The 18,510-nt window shown below is 40.1% G+C and overlaps 2 protein-coding genes across 2 annotated transcripts in view; one reads left to right on the top strand and one right to left on the bottom strand.

Annotated features, from left to right (window-relative positions):
- The window catches only part of CCDC38 (coiled-coil domain containing 38), a 34,970-nt gene extending 24,862 nt beyond the window's left edge, over positions 1 to 10,108 (top strand). Inside the window, exons 10-13 of the mRNA XM_047785799.1 lie at positions 1,218 to 1,353; positions 5,992 to 6,197; positions 7,251 to 7,344; positions 9,226 to 10,108. Coding sequence (XP_047641755.1) covers positions 1,218 to 1,353; positions 5,992 to 6,197; positions 7,251 to 7,344; positions 9,226 to 9,339 — 550 coding nt within the window. The 3' untranslated portion in view covers positions 9,340 to 10,108. The remainder of the gene's footprint in view (positions 1 to 1,217; positions 1,354 to 5,991; positions 6,198 to 7,250; positions 7,345 to 9,225) is intronic.
- A 364-nt stretch (positions 10,109 to 10,472) lies between these two features.
- SNRPF (small nuclear ribonucleoprotein polypeptide F) lies at positions 10,473 to 18,028 on the bottom strand. Its single transcript, XM_047788242.1, has 3 exons — positions 17,880 to 18,028; positions 15,906 to 16,031; positions 10,473 to 11,171 (listed from the first exon to the last, which is right to left on the bottom strand). The coding sequence occupies exons 1-3, from the start codon at positions 17,880 to 17,882 to the stop codon at positions 11,103 to 11,105; spliced, it is 198 nt and encodes a 65-aa protein (XP_047644198.1). The 5' UTR covers positions 17,883 to 18,028; the 3' UTR covers positions 10,473 to 11,102.
- Between the last annotated feature and the right edge of the window lie 482 nt (positions 18,029 to 18,510).

Raw genomic sequence — 18,510 nt, forward strand, 5'->3', positions numbered from 1 at the left:
GGCCCTTTCTTGTGGTCTCTCTGGATTTAGGAAGGGATTTTTATTCATAATAGTTTACACTGCAGAGGGTAAAAGGTAGAAGTTGTATTTACACAGAAAAGAATGGCTTTAGTTTAGCTTTCGTCACTACTTCCTTTCACTTGTCAAAATATTTTCTAGCTAGAAATAATAAAAGACAATTTAAAAGATTTAAAATGATTGAAATGTCACCTACTGCAGTAATTTTTGTTCAATGCAGTTTTTATGCTGTCATCTGGCTAATCAAATCATGCTTTGGATGATACTGCTAAAAACCACATTTTCCTTAGCTGTGACTCTGAGCAAGTTTCTTTGTCATGTAAATATGACATCATTTTATACTGGACATATCAATCCAGCAGAGCTATTATTATAAAGAGTTTCTGTTGGAAAGGAGGCTGGATTTGATGACTCAGAAAACTCCTTCCTACTCTAAAATTGTATATTATTAAAATTTTGGAAAATAGCTTAAAGTTGGAGAAAATAGATCTTTATACCTACTCATCATAAAAAGGTGTAAAACCTTTGGGGAAGAGTTTTCTGGACCAGAAGATGGCAACCTTTTAAAACAGTAAGTCAAACTACATTGAACTTTGGAACAACTTCACTTGTTCAGAAGTTAAGAACCTAAAAAGCATAATCTTATAGCCACCCACTGGACTACTAGATCCTGGTAATCCTTACCTCCTCTCTCTCCGTCCTGGGTGCATTGTGCCCACCCTGACAATATGATTTGGGGAGGGTGGGGTAGGCATGGTTGGGCAGGGAAAAGGGGATCTCTGTCAGATTCTCTCTAGAAGATCTATATCCGGATCTCTAGGTGAGGAGTCAGGAGTCTCTACTTTTCCTAGTGGCTCCCCAGATAGTCTGATCATCAGCCAGGTTTGAGAACAGTGACATGACAGGTCACAGCACAACTAGGGTTCCTGACACCTCAGCTCTGCTGCTCTGTATTTGGGGGACTAGGGAACCATAAAAGTAGGAGGGGTGAGAAAATGTTTCCTGATGAAAATGCTTTTGTGCATTTGTTTTTCTCATTTAGCTGCAAAGTTGTGTGTACTCTGTCAGTGTCTCTAACTTGGGCATGCTAGACTTAAGATGCTGACACATGACCTGGAGGGAGTGTTGAAGCTCCTGACTGAAGGTTTATTTTACTAAACCACAAATTTACAGACAAACGTCTCTTTCTTTTGCAATAGAAATAGCAGCATAGAGTTTCTTTTGGAGCACAAAGAAATGCTTAAGGCCAGCTGTCTAAGAGAAGAGGAAAAAGCAGCAGAACTGGAATTAAGGTCCAGGCTATTTAGTTTTGGAGAATTTAATTCAGATACTCAGGTAATCACTCTTTGCCTACACTAATTTTATTTTGTTTGGCTCATGATAATAATTTGCATTCCCTGTTTACTGGGGAAAAAACCCACACAAGTTCCAGGTTGATTGCAGGGGCAGAAAACCAGCTTGGAATCACCCTCTCAATAGGTAACAGCTAACTTACATAGAAGATAGAAAACACTCAAACTGGCACTGGAGTCCTCTTAAAATGTTACAAAGTATAATGCCAAGATTCTCCCCTATATATACTTCTTTTTTTTTTTTTTTTTGCTTTTTTAAAGGACTGCACCCTCAGCATATGGAGATTCCCAGGCCAGGGTCCAATCAGAGCTACAGCTGCCAGCCTACACCACAGCCACAGCAACGCAGGATCCAAGCCACGTCTGCAACCTATACCACAGCTCACGACAATGCCAGATCCTTAACCCGCTGAGCGAGCCAAGGATCAAACCCGCAACCTCATAGTTCCTAGTTGGATTCGTTTCCACTGCACCACTGACGGGACTCCCCACATATATATATATATATATATATATATATATATTTCTTTTAGTCAGTATACCTATTACTACACACATGAAATTGTTCACTGCCTGTAGTCATTTTGGTATTAACGTGAGAAGCAAACTACCTACCAAAGGAAGCACTGAAACATCACTGGATAGAACATCTTCCCAGACCGAGCCTGTAAGAGGTTGTGGCCTCTTCGGGGCCTGCACAGATCCATCACCAGAGCCCCTGTGCCATGGGCGGGCAAGCTCATCTAATTCACACGCTGATCTCTCAGCTGGCTGTCAACTCCAGGGCAGGGATTGTCTTACGCTTTCTAGTTAGCTGAGTTTAGTGTCCTTATAAAGTAGGTGCTCAATAAATGTTGTTGAATGAATGATTCGGCTAGTTTTAAGACCCAAACTCCAGCTAACACTGGTTTCCTTGTAAATGCCAAATAAAAATTCAAAACTCATATGTGAGGCTAATATCGCATTTATGGTTATGAACTTAATTTTCAAACAGAGGTAGGTTTAGAACTCTATCAGAAGATGGAGGTGGGCAGGGTTACAAAAAGCGAAATTGTTTCTGGCTCCTTCCTAATACACCTTTCTTAGGTGGGACAGCACCTCAAGTTAGGAGGGGAGGGGTCATATACGGTAGAGCAGGAGGTGTGATGACAGCCACCTCTCAGTTCCTCAAAGCTGTTTTTTTTAAACCAGGTTTTTAAAAAATTGTGGTAAAACATACAGAAAATTTACCATTTAATATTTAGTGACCATTTTAGTGGCATTAAGTACACCTGCAATAGTGCATAACCATCATCACTATTTCCAGAACCTTTTCATCATCCTAAATAAAAACCATCCCCATTATTCACCATTCTTTCATCTGTCAGCTTCTAGTAACCTCTGTCCTACTTTCCGTCTCTGTAAATTTGCTTATTTTAGGTACCTCGTTAATATCTGGCCTTCTTTCACTCAGCATGTTTTCAGAAGGTTCATCCATGTTGCGGCATGGGTCAGAATTTCACTCCTTTTTATGCTTGAGTAGCAACAGTCCATTGTATTTTTACACCACACACTTTATCTATTCCTCTGTTTGTGGCCATCTGGGTTGTTTCCACCCTTCAATTTGGTTTTAAATAATCCTGAAGCTGATTAACATGAAAAATGTCAGGTAAATATTAGTGGTGTCCCTCCAAGCCCCTTTCATCCAAATTTAGGATCACCAAAAAAAAAAGTGGCATTTCAACTTTGAGGCAACCAGATCCCTAAATGGAGAAGATAGAACTGACCTGAAAATTACTTTTTAAAAGACTACCTATGACATTTTGGTCACAACTGTGATATTGGCATTTGTATATTATACACTCTGGGAAAATGGGCTAATAACTCATAGTGTCTCCTAGAGATGGGAAATGCTGGGGCAGAGAAGAGGAAGCAGAGCAGGAAAATTGATAGGAGAAAAGCATTCTTTTCTAAGAATTTTCCTGCTTACCCACTCTCATTCTTTTCATACACTGAAATGTGCAAAACATAATCCTTTATCACTAAATAAGCATAGCTGTGCCCAGTACTGACCTTCATAAATCACAGGTGTACTTTGGCGCTATAGCTAGAAAATGAAGATATTATTCTTTCAAAACTTCCACACTCTTAACCTAAAAATATTTTTCCTTGATTCAATATTTTACTTTTAAAATACAATTTAAAATTCAACTATAACCTAACACTGGAAAGCGCACAAATCATCAGTTTCTCTCTCAAGGAATTTCCTCAAGGCCAACACACCACTGTAGCACCCCCAGAAGCCTCCCACACGCCCCTTTCCCGTCTCTACCACATACCCAGGAAAACTGCTCTCCTGACTTCTCCCACCATCAGCTTGCATATTTTTAAACTTCATGTACATGGAAGCATGTGATACGCCTGCCTTGTCGGGTTTCTTTCTCTCCACATTATGTTCGTGAGAGTCATACGTGTTGTTTGTTCACTGAACATGAAATGGACTGTAGGCTTTTCCACTGTTCAACCTGCAGAATGTCCTCACCTCTGGTTTTACTGTTCTTTGGCGCAGGGAGGCTGATCAGGTTCAGTCGGGAGAGTTGTTTGGTCAGAGGAATGTGACATGGACTAGAATCACGGAATCCCTGAGCTGGAAGGGAGCTTAGAGGTCATTTAGACAGCTCCCTCTTTCCCGATCCAGTTTGGATACAACTATTCCCCCTCAACACGGCTCTGGCCGATCACTTCCCATTCACTGCTGAGGGCATCTAGAGGACTGATCCAGTGGTCTGCCTTCCACCCACCACAAGCGCAAAGCAGCAGCTCCCCCCACTTCTTGCAGCCTCTCTTGGCGGCCCCCTCCTCCGAGGTGTCCTGGGCGGAGCCTGCCATCTGGTGGCAGCTCCAGGGATGGGACTGACCCTTCTGTCACGGGCACGCCTGTGCCTTGAGCTCCCTTCTCCTTGCCCTTCTGCTTAACTGGGCCAGGCCCTCAGTCTTTTTCATGCATGAGTATTTTCTTTAACCTCATTCCCCAATCCTATTTCTTATACTGTTCTTAGCTCATTACCTTAGGACCCCTCCTTGTCTCTACCTCTCCTGTTTGACTGCAGGAACTTAAAAAGAAAACAAGACATCCGGAAAGGTAGCTGCCATGCATCTCTAAAGCTCTTTCTAAGCCTTCAAGAGGTCTCCTCCAAAAATTTCCATCAACTTCTAATCACGCACATATTAAGGATATTTTCTCAGAATATATTTGTAATGACTCACACTGCAGTATTTTTTTTCATATTGAATGTATATTTAGCCCCTTGATTAGTTAATGTTTCTTTTTCCTTTTATATTGTCTGTATATCTAAAGTTTCTAAAAGGAATGTGTTATAATAAGGAAAATAAACGTTATTTAGAGAAAAAAGCTTTATGGCAAATGGAACTTTCACTTTCCTTTTTCCTTTTATATTATTTTGTATTTCTCCAAATTTTCTAAAGGAAGCATGTTTTTAAATTTAAATAGAAAATACACGAAGTGTTACTTAGGAAAAAAAAAAGTGGGGACTTTATAGTAAATAGGGCCATCAGAAAGCTTGTTAAAACTAGAAGGTGGGAAAGACAAGCTATTTGAAGTAAGTGATTGGTTAGAGATCTTGACTTGTAATTAAGTGCTAATGGCTCTGTAAGGAGCTGGTCGGGAGGGGTTTCCCATGGCTCTTGGAGCCACATCTGTCTTGAATGTTATTTGTCCTTGGCTTTATGGTGATTCTCATCTTCTTGAGCAGAAGCAGGCATGGGGGCAGGATGCTACCAGGACAGCGATTTACTTTGCCCAGCAGTTTATTGAGATCCTTTTATCTGCGAATACCCGGTACACACTGGAGAGAGAGAGTTTGCTTATGGTCCCGAAACATGTTACCTACAAGCTCAAGCATCTCTACCAACAGTTAAAACAGCGCAGTGCCCAGGTACAGGGATCAGCAAGGTTTGGCCTAAGCCTCTGCTTAGACTAGAAAACGGCTTCCCGATGCAGAGAATTGAACTCCTCAAAAAGGTTTTATAAGCCAGCCTAGGAATCTGTTTGCTTGTAACTTTTTTTTTTCTGGGAGAATGTATTCATTTATTCAGCAAACATTTATTAAGTGCATACTTATGTGCAAGGCACTGCTTTAGACAGAAGTGTAAACATAAGAAATTGCTCCTGCCTTCCGGGTGCTTACAGTCTAGAAGGGGAGATAAGGCATGAATGCAAATAACTATCATACAGAGTTATAGTTTTAGCAATTAAGAGTAGTTAAGTGCAAAAAAGGGATTTAAATTGTTTATATTACTTATACCTGAATGGGAATCAAATACATAAAAACATTCAAACATAAAGACAGTCTGTCCTATTAAATTGCTTTCTATACCTAGACTGATTTAAAAAAGAATACAAGGCATTACCATAGTAATGATCTGACTATAAATTATGACATAAACTCACTGCTGCATTTTTCTCACTGTTCTACATTGTATTAAAACCTTTCTTTCAAAAAAGGAAATATTTAGTAGCACCTAAGAGCTCTCATTATAATATAGTAATTTTATATTTATTGAGTGAACAAGCCAATAGCGATAAAATTTTATCTTTTCTGCTTTTTCTTCTCAATCTCAGGAAAAACTGATAGACTCTCTCAGTAAAAAGATTAATCAAGTATACAGAGTCTGCATTGGAGATGCTGAGGTTGGCAGCCTCAACCCAATTCAAAAGCTGGTGAAAGTAGAGTCTCGCCTGGTGGAACTGAGTGATCTCATTGAATCCATTCCCAAAGAAAATGTGGAAGCAATTGAGAGGATGAAACAGAAAGAACGACGGCAAAAGTACTGTCCACTATCTTAAGATATAAATGTAGTGAAAGACTCAAGAAGCTGTTTTTGCTTGGATTCCACAAACACTGAGCAGGTCTCTGTTATATGGCAAGTCTCTATTATATGCCATATATAGAGACCCAGTGGAACCAAATGCAGCCCTGCCCTGCTCACAGAGCTCTTATTTTAGTGTGGAGACACATTCATCAATATTCTTATGGGATAAATGTGTCATTAGCAATGGTAGAATGAGCACTGTGAAGGAAAGAGTTTGCCAGGGGCAGATGCCAGTTTCGGATGGGCAAGGGGTCCTAGCTTGAAAGAGTGAATATTCAGAGCGAATATTCACCATTTATATGAAAATTTTCGAAGAGCTGCCATGTGGAAGGAGAACAGTACTTGTGAAGGGCTCTCGATATAGAATTAAGGGCCCTTCGTTGGAAAACTACAGGGAGACTCCATCTGTGAAAGAGCCATTTCAAAGTCAGAGCCATGTACTGAGGGTTTCCTCGGTTCCTAACGGCCAGCACTTAGACACACAGCATTTAGTCATTAACTCCTTCATTCCTCAAGACAATTTTACCAAGAGCCTCACGCCCCGAGCACACACCCCCACCTCACCCCAGCCCTGCCCAGCCATGTCCCTACATCTGCGCCTAGCTTGGGACCTTAGAGGGAAGGTACTGGTTTAGAGTTCCACAATGATTTCAGTAAGGATTCTGCGTACATCCTACCTTGGAGGCAATGATCATTACAGCCTTCCCAGTACAATGCGGCATGGAGAGAGTGCTTATACGTGATTCATGTTTATGTTAGAGATCTGGGTACATTTTATTTTTCTTCCAAAATGGTGACGTGCACTCTCTTCCCATTTCAACAACAAAAAAAGGATTGGTTCTTAAGTATTTATTTGAATATTTAAAACTCGTAATTATGGGTGCAGTATTATTTTCATTTAAAGGAGACCTTAAAATATTTCGATAATTCTTTACCAAATAATAATGATGTATGTCTTTTTTACTTTCTCTGATTTATAATTAGAATAATGTCTTGCCCTCTTGACAGGCTACGTGAAGAGAAAATGAGAGAAAAACAAAAACACCAGGAGGAAAGGCTAAAAGCCGCCCTGGAAAGGGCAGTAGCCCAACCAAAGAAAAAGGTTTGTGTTTTGTTCATAACAGGTCCAGCTACATCAAATGTGTGAGGATCTCTGTGCTGTAAAAACAACACACCTAATTCATCTAATTTATCCAGGTTAAAATTTCAGGAAGACTGCTGATAGCTTCAACTGCTCTCTCTCTGGTGCCTTGCCACTTTTAGAATAATTCAAATTACTGGGTCTACAGTTCTCCATTAGACTCACTTTTTAGTAAAAGAAACCTCGCTCACCTTTTTCTTTAGCTCCAGGTGCACGCAACTAGGGAGCTAAAAAAATAACAGTAAATGAATTATATATACAACTGGGTCTTCTAATCCTCACTGTAAAAATAATGACATTTACGGCTGAAACTAATTTACTCAGAGTCACTTCAGATTTAGCAGCGGAATCTAATCTGAAGCCAAGGTTCCTCATGTTTCCCAATTACCTGGTCACTAAGAGGTTTAGGACTGGCAGTCACTGAGTGCATGTGGTCCATGATTCCTCACCTTTCTCTGAGTTAGAGTCTGAAATACAGTCCAGGAAAGCAATTTCGTAGTTACCTGCAAAGCTAATGTGGAAATCGATTCCTACCAGTTACGGCCACCCGAGAGTGAGCGCTTACTGGGCACCTCAGCTCATGGTCAGCCTCCGAGGCAAAGCACTTCAAGTTCCCAAGTATGGTAACTGCTACAATGTGCTATGTCAAAAAGGGATGATTAATTTTATTTAGATAAGCATTTCATCTTTAAAAAGGTTGCTACCTCTCTAGTTCAACTCTACCTATGAAGACCTGACTTGTCCTCTTCTCCCAAGAGAGAATTAACCACTTAATCGCCCTGCTACATGTCTATACGGTCATTTACTAAACCCACCAAATTAAAGTGATTATTTCTTAACACAGCCACCTTTCCTTCTAGACCAGGAATAAGTTTTATGAACGCTGTATTCCCAATGCCTGGCACATAGTGGACACTCAAGAGAAATTAATAACAAAGGTTATCAAAGGAGATCACTGACGAAAAAAATGTGACATTAGCAAAGGGATTCAAGGATTTTAGGCTCCTAGGGAAATTTCCGTTGTTATACTGAGGGGGAAGACTGCTATTGCTATTTAGTTCCGTGGAGCCAGGAATGTCAAACATTCTGCAATGCAGGGGACAGTCACACCCAGAGATGATGCCCCTTTTGAGACACAATGGAGATGTTCCATCAAATTTCATGTCTAATAAAATCTAAGAGTTTTCTTATCCATTTAATTCACACAAATTCAGATACAAAGGGGAACCCTCCCCCCCCCCAAAAAAGGAGGGGAAAAAGCCTGAGATAACAATGAGTATGATACACCTGAGTATGATACTCTATGCCCCAGAGAGAATGAATTGTATGCATCAGGGAATCCCTGAGCTTGTCCCAATGGGAACACCTCCAGGAACCGACAGGATTACTAGTGCTTAAGAAGATAGTACCGTGGTTTTCTCAAGCTTTTAATAGGATTTTTAAATGCCAGTCAACTAGTGCTTAGCAGAGGAAAGTGATCTCTTCGAACCAATGGAGGAGAAACCAGCTACGGTAGAGCTGAGAAATGAAGTGCTGGCTTCAGCCATGGTGCTTTTCGAGGCTTACTGCATCTGAAGCAGAAGCCAACTGATGCCTTCACCTAAGTCCTCCCACTTCCACATAACACCTAACTGCTCTGTCTTCTGCATCCTATGCTGCTCCACTTGTTACTGGACATTGCTTACGCTGGACACCCATTAGGTTATCAACCCCTCTGTAACTGTGATTATTTACTATTACTAAATATTATTATTCGTTGCAAATATCACATTAATATTAGTATTTTAGTTATACTTCAATAGAAAATGGTTATGTGAAAAAGTATTTTTTCTTTTGCTTCAGCTGGGAAGACGACTTATCTATCGCTCAAAACCGCCATCTGCTAACAAACATGAACTATTTTCAGTCAAGGATACAAAAACAAAATCATTGGAAGAAGAATACTTTTTCACTTGAGGAGGAACAGTAAGACATTTATTATCAGAAGACTTTAGGCATATTTTGTAGATTTTGCTTTTCAATAACGGGAATATTCTGCCCCATATGCAGGCCTGACCAATTTCAGAAAGAGAGACCCCTACTCTAAAAGGCCCTTGGGATTGGAAATGGGAGTTACTTTCTTTTGCTGAAGACTTTTATTATCCATATCCTGACCATTATTCTATACAGCTAAACATTTGTAACTACACTTTTTCTTGACCCAGTTGGGGATACATATGCAGAGTTACTTTACTGATATAACTATACGGTGAATGACCATTATGTGTAATAATGGCATTCTCTGACATGCGAGTTTAAATAATCTATTTTTTTCCAACCAGTCCAAGAAAAGCTCACAGAGTAGATTTTATCACTGTGGAGTATACATTTTAACAATGCACAACTCTGAAACACTGGTTTTGACGAGTTTAACACCTGCAGGAAAACCAGTAGCTGATGTTCTCTGAACACAACTACAGGACTGATTTTTAATTCACATGAAGGAGTTCTGTCGAGAAAATTTGGTTCTCTCATGTGAACTATATGCCTTCAGACTAAATATCAGTTCACAATTTCTTTTGTGTTAATATATTCAATCGTTTTAATTTTCAGGGAATGTTTCAATTTTAGCTGTAATATGTACATCACTTAGCTTAACTGATAGAGAATTAACATGTAATTTACTGACTACTAAATAATAGGCTATATTAATTCTAAGAAAATATTTAAATTTATATATGTCAAAAGTGGCTCAAAAATAACTTTAGAAGAAACAGTTGCTTTTAAAAGGTCTCAGTTAATATATAACTACAAGAAAAGGGCTGACATTCACCTCCATAGACAGTTATAATGCATATAAATAAGTTTCCCTAACGCTTTGGGCTTACATGAAAATCAGCTTGAATAAAGCTGGGTGGCTTTTACAGCAGTAGTTCTGTGAACACTCTTTCACCTGTTGCAACAGTTGAGCTCTGCATGTAAATATCTGAATATGAATAGCTCAGAATCAAATTGAAAAACAAACACATCTTTATTGTCTACAAATATATATAAAAAAAAATCTCCCCCAAAAGATGCTATTCTCTCATTTCCCCATCTTCTTCTTCTTCTTCAACACCCCTGATATAAAGGACATTATTACACCTGTAAATAGAAAAACAGTCCATTTTGTTGTTCCAACCAGAAACCACATAAGAATTATAACTATTATTCTGTTTTTTTATTACAAAAATGCAAACGCTAAAATTACAATATATCATCTCTTTTTAAAATATTTACCTTCGATTTATTTTTTTTTTTTAAAAAGCATATATATTTTTACCATGAGGCTGTTATAAAATGGTATCTTTACAATCTTCCCAAGGGAATAATGACTAGAATTTGGAGGTATGAAACTAGTTCTAGAAAATAAGTATAATACATATCTCTAACAGCAGCCAGATTCATCTAAAATTCAAAACCAAGTTTCAACTACTGAAACCACTCAAAAAGGTACAGTTAAGAGCTAGAAAGTTTAGTATCACACTAGAAAAATCTTAAGAGTGAACAGCTCCAAAATATGTCAGTCTGCTTTGGCAAGTTTAACAATTTCAAGACCCTTGAAGTCTGGTTGTAGAATATTATGTTGATTTAATAATGATTTTTTTAAAAGTAATTGAGACTTGGGCACTAATTAATTTACTTGAACAGGTATTTCTAATGGTCACCAGTAACTCCTTATATATACGACTACTGTTTTGTTACCTTATTAAAACTTCACCCAGATGTCCAGACAATGCTCCATCTATGTATTCTTCTGTGTTTGCAAGCTTTGAATAAAAAGAAAATGTATTAGTATAATTATACAGGAGGAAAACAGTATTACACACCTAATATTGGTGAGAGACCTTAAAACTAAGATCTTTCGGTACCAACAACTCACATTTATCTATAACAATTAGAAGATTAGCCTTCTACTACTGTAGTACTTTTTGGTTTCATATAAACATTCAGTAATGTTAACACTGATGGGTGTACAACTAATATAAAGTTCATTTCAACACAATTTTTAAAATCTCTCAGTTACGTACTATTTCTATTAAACATTAAAATGTGTCAAGGAAGAAGCCTTCAATTTATAAGCCATGAATAGTTCAGTTCTAAAGAACCAGGCATAACTTTTCTCAGAGTAAGAGCATATATATCATTTGAGGAACCCAATGGGTACAAAATCTATGGCTAAAATACCACATACTTTTATATTAGTCAACAACCAAACCAAAGAACTGAATAAGAATTTTAAATTATGTGCTAATAAACAGAAAAAAAAAAAGTTCTTAAGAGGAGGTTAAATTAAGAGTGACCTTTATAGTTATTTCATTTATTTCTATTATTTCTAATTGTACATCAAAATGTCTAGCTTTCCTTCTATGTAAAGGAATTTAAACTTGTAATTTAAAAAAATTACATTCAGTGCTACTGGGACTCACAAAAGAAATGAACAGGAGAGAAACGAAAGACAGAAGTTTCCTTCATTAACTAGGCAAGTGGGCAAAGGGAAAGAAAAATAGGGCTTAGAGAGGATGTAAGATAAGGCATTTAAAACATGAATTAATAATGCTACTGGATATTATTCCTTCTATAGTGAAAAGTAACCTTTTACACTCAGAGGATATGGTTTTGTCTGAAATTGCTGTCAACAATTAGTTTTGTATGTAATAGCTCTCAGAAATTATGTATTAACATCAACTAACTTTTAAAAAAGTGATTACTGGCAGATGTTCACCAACATTTAAATAGTTTCTAAATTATATGATAATGCTCCAAAGGCCTTCTACCACATTTTAAAAATTGAACTATAGTTGATTTACAGTATTGCATTAGTTTCAAGCATACAGCAAAGTGATTCAGTTATACATACATTTTTCAGATTCTTTCCCATTACAGGTTGTTACAAGACATTGAGTCTAGTTCCCCGTGCCATACAGTAGGTCCCCATTTATCTATTTTTATATACAGTGGTGTTTACCTGTTAATCCCAAGGCCTAAGTTATCCACCCCCCCTTCCCCTTTGGTAATCAGAAGTTTCTTTTCTTTTTCTTTTTTTTTTTTTCCAGTCCTTTTAGGGGCCCTCCCGAGGCACATGGAAGTTCCCAGGCTAGGAGTTGAATCGGAGCTGCAGCCGCCAGCCTACACCACAGCTCGAGGCAACACCAGATCCTTAATCCACTGAGTGGGGCCAGGGATCTAACCTGCATCCTCATGGATACTGGTCGGGTTTGTTACTGCTGAGCCAGGACAGGAACTGCAGAAGTTTCTTTTCTTTCTTTCTTTTTTTTTTTTTGGCTTTTGTCTTCTTAGGGCCGCACTTGTGGCATATGGAGGTTCCCAGGCTGGGGCCCTAATCAGAGCTGTAACTGCCAGCCTACACCACAGCCACAGCAAAGCAGGATCCAAGCCGCATGTGCGATCTACACCACAGCTCATGGCAATACTAGATCCTTAACCCACTGAGCGAGGCCAGGGATCGAACTTGCAACCTAGTGGTTCCTAGTCGGATTCGTTTCTACTGCGCCACAACAGGAACTCCCAGAAGTTTATTTTCTATGTCTGTGAGTCTGATTCTCTTTGTAAATCAGTTTATCTGTATCATTTTTTAGTTTCTACATTTAAGAGATAACATATTTGTCTTTCTCTATCTGACTTCCTTCACTAAGTGTGATACTCTCTAGGTCCATCCATGTTGCTGCAAATGGCATTATTTCATTCTTTTTAACAGCTGAGTAATATTTCACTGGACATGTGGTATTCTTTACTCCTTTCTTTTGATGAGATATAATTCCTATAGCATAAAATTCTCTTTTAAAGTGTCCAAGTCAGTGGTTGTTTGTATATTCATGAAGTTGTTTGATTATCAACACTATTTGGAACATTTTCAGTATAATGGGTATCCCCTTCAAATTTTTCTATGGCTTTGGTAAAGGTAAATGATTCCTGCTTAGGGCATTTTCCAGGCCAAAACCACATTCTATAAGAACTCTGAGAACCTAAGCATCATCTGTACAGGTGGTAAACTCTTATTAAATTAAGAAAAATTTCAGCTTTAAGCCTACAAGTGCTCCCATTAATACTCTGCCTACAAGCACTAACAGTATGAAATATCTGGAGTCACAACTGGATTGACCACCTATGTAAGTATCCTTTAAAAAGCATTCATCAGCCATTAATCAGTCACATAAATACTTGCACTTCAAGAAAATATAACCTCAACCTCTTTCCTCAAAAGCTGGCTGGAAGCTAGAGAATTAAGCAACAAAAAACCCAAACACCCCAATTTTATAATGAGTAAAGGACATGAAGGTATTTCTCCAAAGATATGTAAATGACCAATAAGCACATCAAAAGGTCTCGAAATCACTAATCATTAAGGAAATGCCAACGGAAACAATGGCATACCACTTCACACTCATTAGGATGACTTATAAATTAAAAAACAGAACATAGCAAGTGTCAGTGAGGATTAAATTAAAAAAGTGGGGAGGAGTTCCTGTCGTGGTGCAGTGGTTAACGAATCCGACTAGGAACCATGAGGTTGCGGGTTCGGTCCCTGCCCTTGCTCAGTGGGTTAACGATCCGGCGTTGCCGTGAGCTGTGGTGTAGGTTGCAGACGCGGCTCGGATCCAGAGTTGCTGTGGCTCTGGCGTAGGCCAGTGGCTACAGCTCCGATTAGACCCCTAACCTGGGAACCTCCATATGCCGCGGGAGCGGCCCTAGGAAAAAAAAAAAAAAAATTAAAAAGTGGATCCCTTGTGCATTGCTGGTGGAAAACAGTCTGGCAGTTCCTCAAAAACTTAAAACAAATAAGTATTGTATGATCCAGAAATTCCACTTCTGGATACAGACCTAAAAAAATGAAAGCAGAGGAGTTCCCACTGTGGCTCAGCAGAATCGAATCGGACTAGCTCCATGAGGACACAGGTTCAATCCCTGGCCTTGCTTATTGAGTTAAGGATCCAGCATTGCTGTGAACTGTGGTGTAGGTCACAGACTCGGCTTGGATCCCACATTGCTGTGCTGTGGTGTAGGCCAGCAGCTACATCTCCACTTTGACCCCTAGCCTGGGAACCTCTATATGCTGTGGGCCAGGCCCTAAAAGGATTAAAAAAAAAAAAAAAAAAAAGAAAAGAAATGAAAGCAGAGACTCTTAACAGATATCTGTATACCCATGTTCACTGCAGTATGCACAATCGCCAAAAGGGGAAACAATTCAAATATCCACCAACAGAAGCGTGATTAAACTGCAGTATGTTCAAGCTAACCCTTGCACATGGGTTTGAACTGCACAGACAAACTGACTTGGACCCACGGATATGGAGGACTGACTATGGACTCGAGCATCTGCGGATTTTAGTGTATCAAGCAGGTTCTGGAACTGAGCCCCAAGAGTATCAAGGGACAACTACACACAATGGAATATTATTTCAACCATGAAAAGGAATGAAATTCTGATACATGTTACAAGATGGACAAACCCTGAAAACACCATGCTAAATGAACTAAGCCAGACACACAAAAGGACAAATATTATGGGGTTCCATTTATATGAGGTACCTAGAATAACGACAAAAAGAAGAGTGTTCACCGGGGGCAGGGAGAATGGGAAGTTATTGTTTAGTGGATACAGAGTTTCACTTCCCAAATGGATAATGGTGATGAATGCACAACAATATGAATATAGTTAATGCCACTGAGTTGCACACTTAAAAATGGTTAAAGTGGTAAATTTTATGTTATATATATATTTTACCATTATTAAAAACAAAAAACCTGGCTCAAACATTTACAGAACTAGTTTATCAGATACAGTCAGTTCATCAATTCCTTTGGTCTGTCTTCTCTCTTAAGAACTGCTTCTATCAAATTACTTTGATTTGTACATTTAGCATTTATCAAAAGACAAGAATTCACTTGAAAAGGTTCTCTTGAACCAAGTGCTGGGAAGTTTTGCTTTCCCCACAAATTAGTATATTTTTCTTATGACATTGTGAATTAAACGCCTGAGCTCTTCTTTTTTTTTTTTGTCTTTTCTTGCCTTTTCTTGGGCTGCTCCCGCGGCATATGGAGGTTCCCAGGCTAGGGGTCCAATCGGAGCTGCAGCCACCAGCCTATGCCACGGCCACAGCAATGCAGGATCCGAGCCGCGTCTGTGACCTACACCACAGCTCACGGCAACGCCGGATCGTTAACCCACTGAGCAAGGGCAGGGATCGAACCCGCAACCTCATGGTTCCTAGTGGGATTCGTTAACCACTGCGCCACGACGGGAACTCCGCCTGAGCTCTTCTTACTTTTAACCACCTGGGAATCAAATCTGTGGCTGAATTTTTAATATGTCTCATACAAAGTTCATCAAATTATAACATCCTCCTTAGCCTTGATTTGACCCCTTAATTTTGCTTTATATTTGTCAATTAATTATATCTTGTAAGTCACACCAAACCTTTGAGAAGTCACACGAAGAAAAATAAATACAATTTAATGATCTTCATAACTCTTCCACTTACCTGCATGTTCATATAGCCATCTACAGACACCAGGTAGCCTTTGTACTCCATTCCCCACTTAAGTTTCACCATCACTGGCTTCCCTGTTAACCCATTGAGGAAAGGTTTGGGATTGAGAGGCAAACTCTGCAAAACAAAAACAAAAACAAAAAAGGAACCCAACTGAATAAGTTTCTTTACCTTGGTTTCTATTACCTACTCTTTTCTGCCAAATTACCAATATGCTGTGGTATCCAACTGAAGCAAACTCTTGCCTCCATCTCACGTTATTACATAATTTTCACTTTTATTTGTGGAAGAACTTCAGAGAAATATCCAGCCAGTCAATTTCATCAACCCCATCAAGACTTATTCAATGTTCACTTAAGAAACATTCACTCACTGTTCCAAAAATATAATGAAACAAAGGAAAAGGCAATGGGAAAAAAAAAAAAGGCAGACGACAGTCCCTGTCCTTAAGAGACCTACAGTGGGAGGGGAAGGGTCAAAACATACACGAGTTGACAATTACTTTGTAATGTAGTAAGAGGAGAATGCTATTACACGGTACCAAACAATCCAGTGTTAAGAGAAACGGAAGAGTTGCCTGAAGTAAGTAATGCCTGTTTTAAAGGATGACAGATATTTCCAGAGGGAAAGAGGCTATTCTAGGCAGAGGAGGCTCCCTGTGCAAAAGGAGGCAAGAATGACTCCGAAAGGTGATCTCAGGGACATAAAAGTTAGTTTTGTACGAAGTTACTGAAGAGGCAGGGGCAGATCATAATTGAGTCTCTCACTATGAAAAGGTAGGCCTGGATCTTATTTGACTTAGCAGTGCCTCCTACATATAGGCAATCAATCACTTAATGTTTGTTTGTTCAGCAAATGCAACAGTATCTCCAACGAATTCAGACTTTTCCCCCTTCCTTCATCTGTTGGCCCATCCGCCCAAAGAAAGAAAAGAACCAAGAAACTTGGCTACTAAACCCCTCTAGGATAAGCATACTCAGAGTGATCTCAAATAGTTCTATGGTCTTCACTCTTTTCTTTCTCCAATTTATTAGCCACACGGCAAGTATTATTTTTTTATCACATCATATCTCTACCTAAAATGTTTTGATGGCTTTCCAAAGTAGACTCGGAGTAGAACTCAGACCTCCTAAAACTGCCTAATACTTGCCCAACACTCCATCCTAGCAAGCAGCTATGGCTTTCTCTCAATTCCTCCAACTGGTCAGGCTTTCTTTCGAGGCTCAGAGTCTATGCTCATGTTTCCTGAGCTTGGTGTATACACTCTTCCGCCTCTTTAAGGGTGTGTATTTCATATCGTTTAAGTTTCAGGTTAAATCCCTTCTCCCAAGGATGCCATCCTTAAACACTTCTAACGTAGCATGGCACCCCCTCATAGCATCCTGTGTGCTTTCTCCTTAGCACTAATTTTATTTGAAATTATGTATTTGTCGTTATTTGATCAATGTCTCTCTCTCTCTCACACCGATTTAAACTGGAGCAGGGGCCACACCAGTACTTCTCGCCCCATAGTCCTAGCTCCTAGAACACACCTGACAGGTAGCAGGAGCTCAGTAAAAATTTGCTAAGAGAACAAATGAATGCTTAAAGATCGGGCTCAGTATTCCAAAGAGCTGCAGGGCTTCCCAGCATCACCAGACAAAAGCGGATTTTGGAGTGCTGTAAGCTGTACGTGAAAAACCGCTTCATCTTTACTCCAACTCTGTGGTCCCAGGCAGCAAGGGCAGCTCAGGCTCAGATTCAAACGAAGAAGAGGGGGAAGGGGACATTTCTAGGGAGGGGAAGGAGGGCGTGCGTCAGACACCCAGAACTGGCAGAAAGGGGCTGGCCACAGGGTGCGCGGGGCCTCACGCGGATGAATGGGAAACGCGCGAAGGCCCCGCGAAGCTGGTCACCCGCCCTCCTGCCCTCTCTCTCTCTCTCTCCCCCCAACACGGGCGACTCTGACCTTCTCTTTCTCCTTACCATCGCGACTACTGCTGCTGTAGTGGGCAGATGCTGCAGACTACCCGCCGCCGACTCAGCGCCGTCCGGCCCTCGTGGACTGGAGCTGGCTACAGCAACTTCCCAGCCACCAAGCTTCCAGAGAAATGGCCGCCAAATAGCAGCGTGACCTTTCCCCTCCGACTACGCCTCTTCCGGCTTCTGTAATTGGATGCAAAAAGATGCGTGCTGATTGGCGGAAGTGACTGGGGCCTGTCTCCTGGCAACCAGCAGTCTCGAGTTTCCGAGCGCCTTCCCGGCGCGGGCAGGAAATAGGAAACCTTCAGCAGCATGGGTCTGATACCTGCGGCATTGCAAAAAGGCAGAGAGGTGGCTCGAGTTGCCTGTTTGCTCGCCTGCCTCGAGGGTTTGCTGTCTGTCCTGCAGAATGGACGTGATTTCTCGCCAACTTTGGCCTTGCACATCTGGGAAAACGAGCTCGGGGCTCTCAAGTTTCTTCCTCATTTTCCCACAGATCCTGAGCCATGGGGACTCCTCTGCCATAGTCCCGTTCGACCTGATGGCTCTCTATTCTGTAGTGCTCATTTCACCCCATTTCAGAGGAAGTGGAAGAAGCAAGACTAGATAGACTTAAGGAGGTGAAACGCACCGG

The sequence above is a fragment of the Phacochoerus africanus genome, chromosome 7 (genome assembly GCF_016906955.1).
Source record: "Phacochoerus africanus isolate WHEZ1 chromosome 7, ROS_Pafr_v1, whole genome shotgun sequence".
NCBI lineage: Eukaryota > Metazoa > Chordata > Mammalia > Artiodactyla > Suidae > Phacochoerus > Phacochoerus africanus.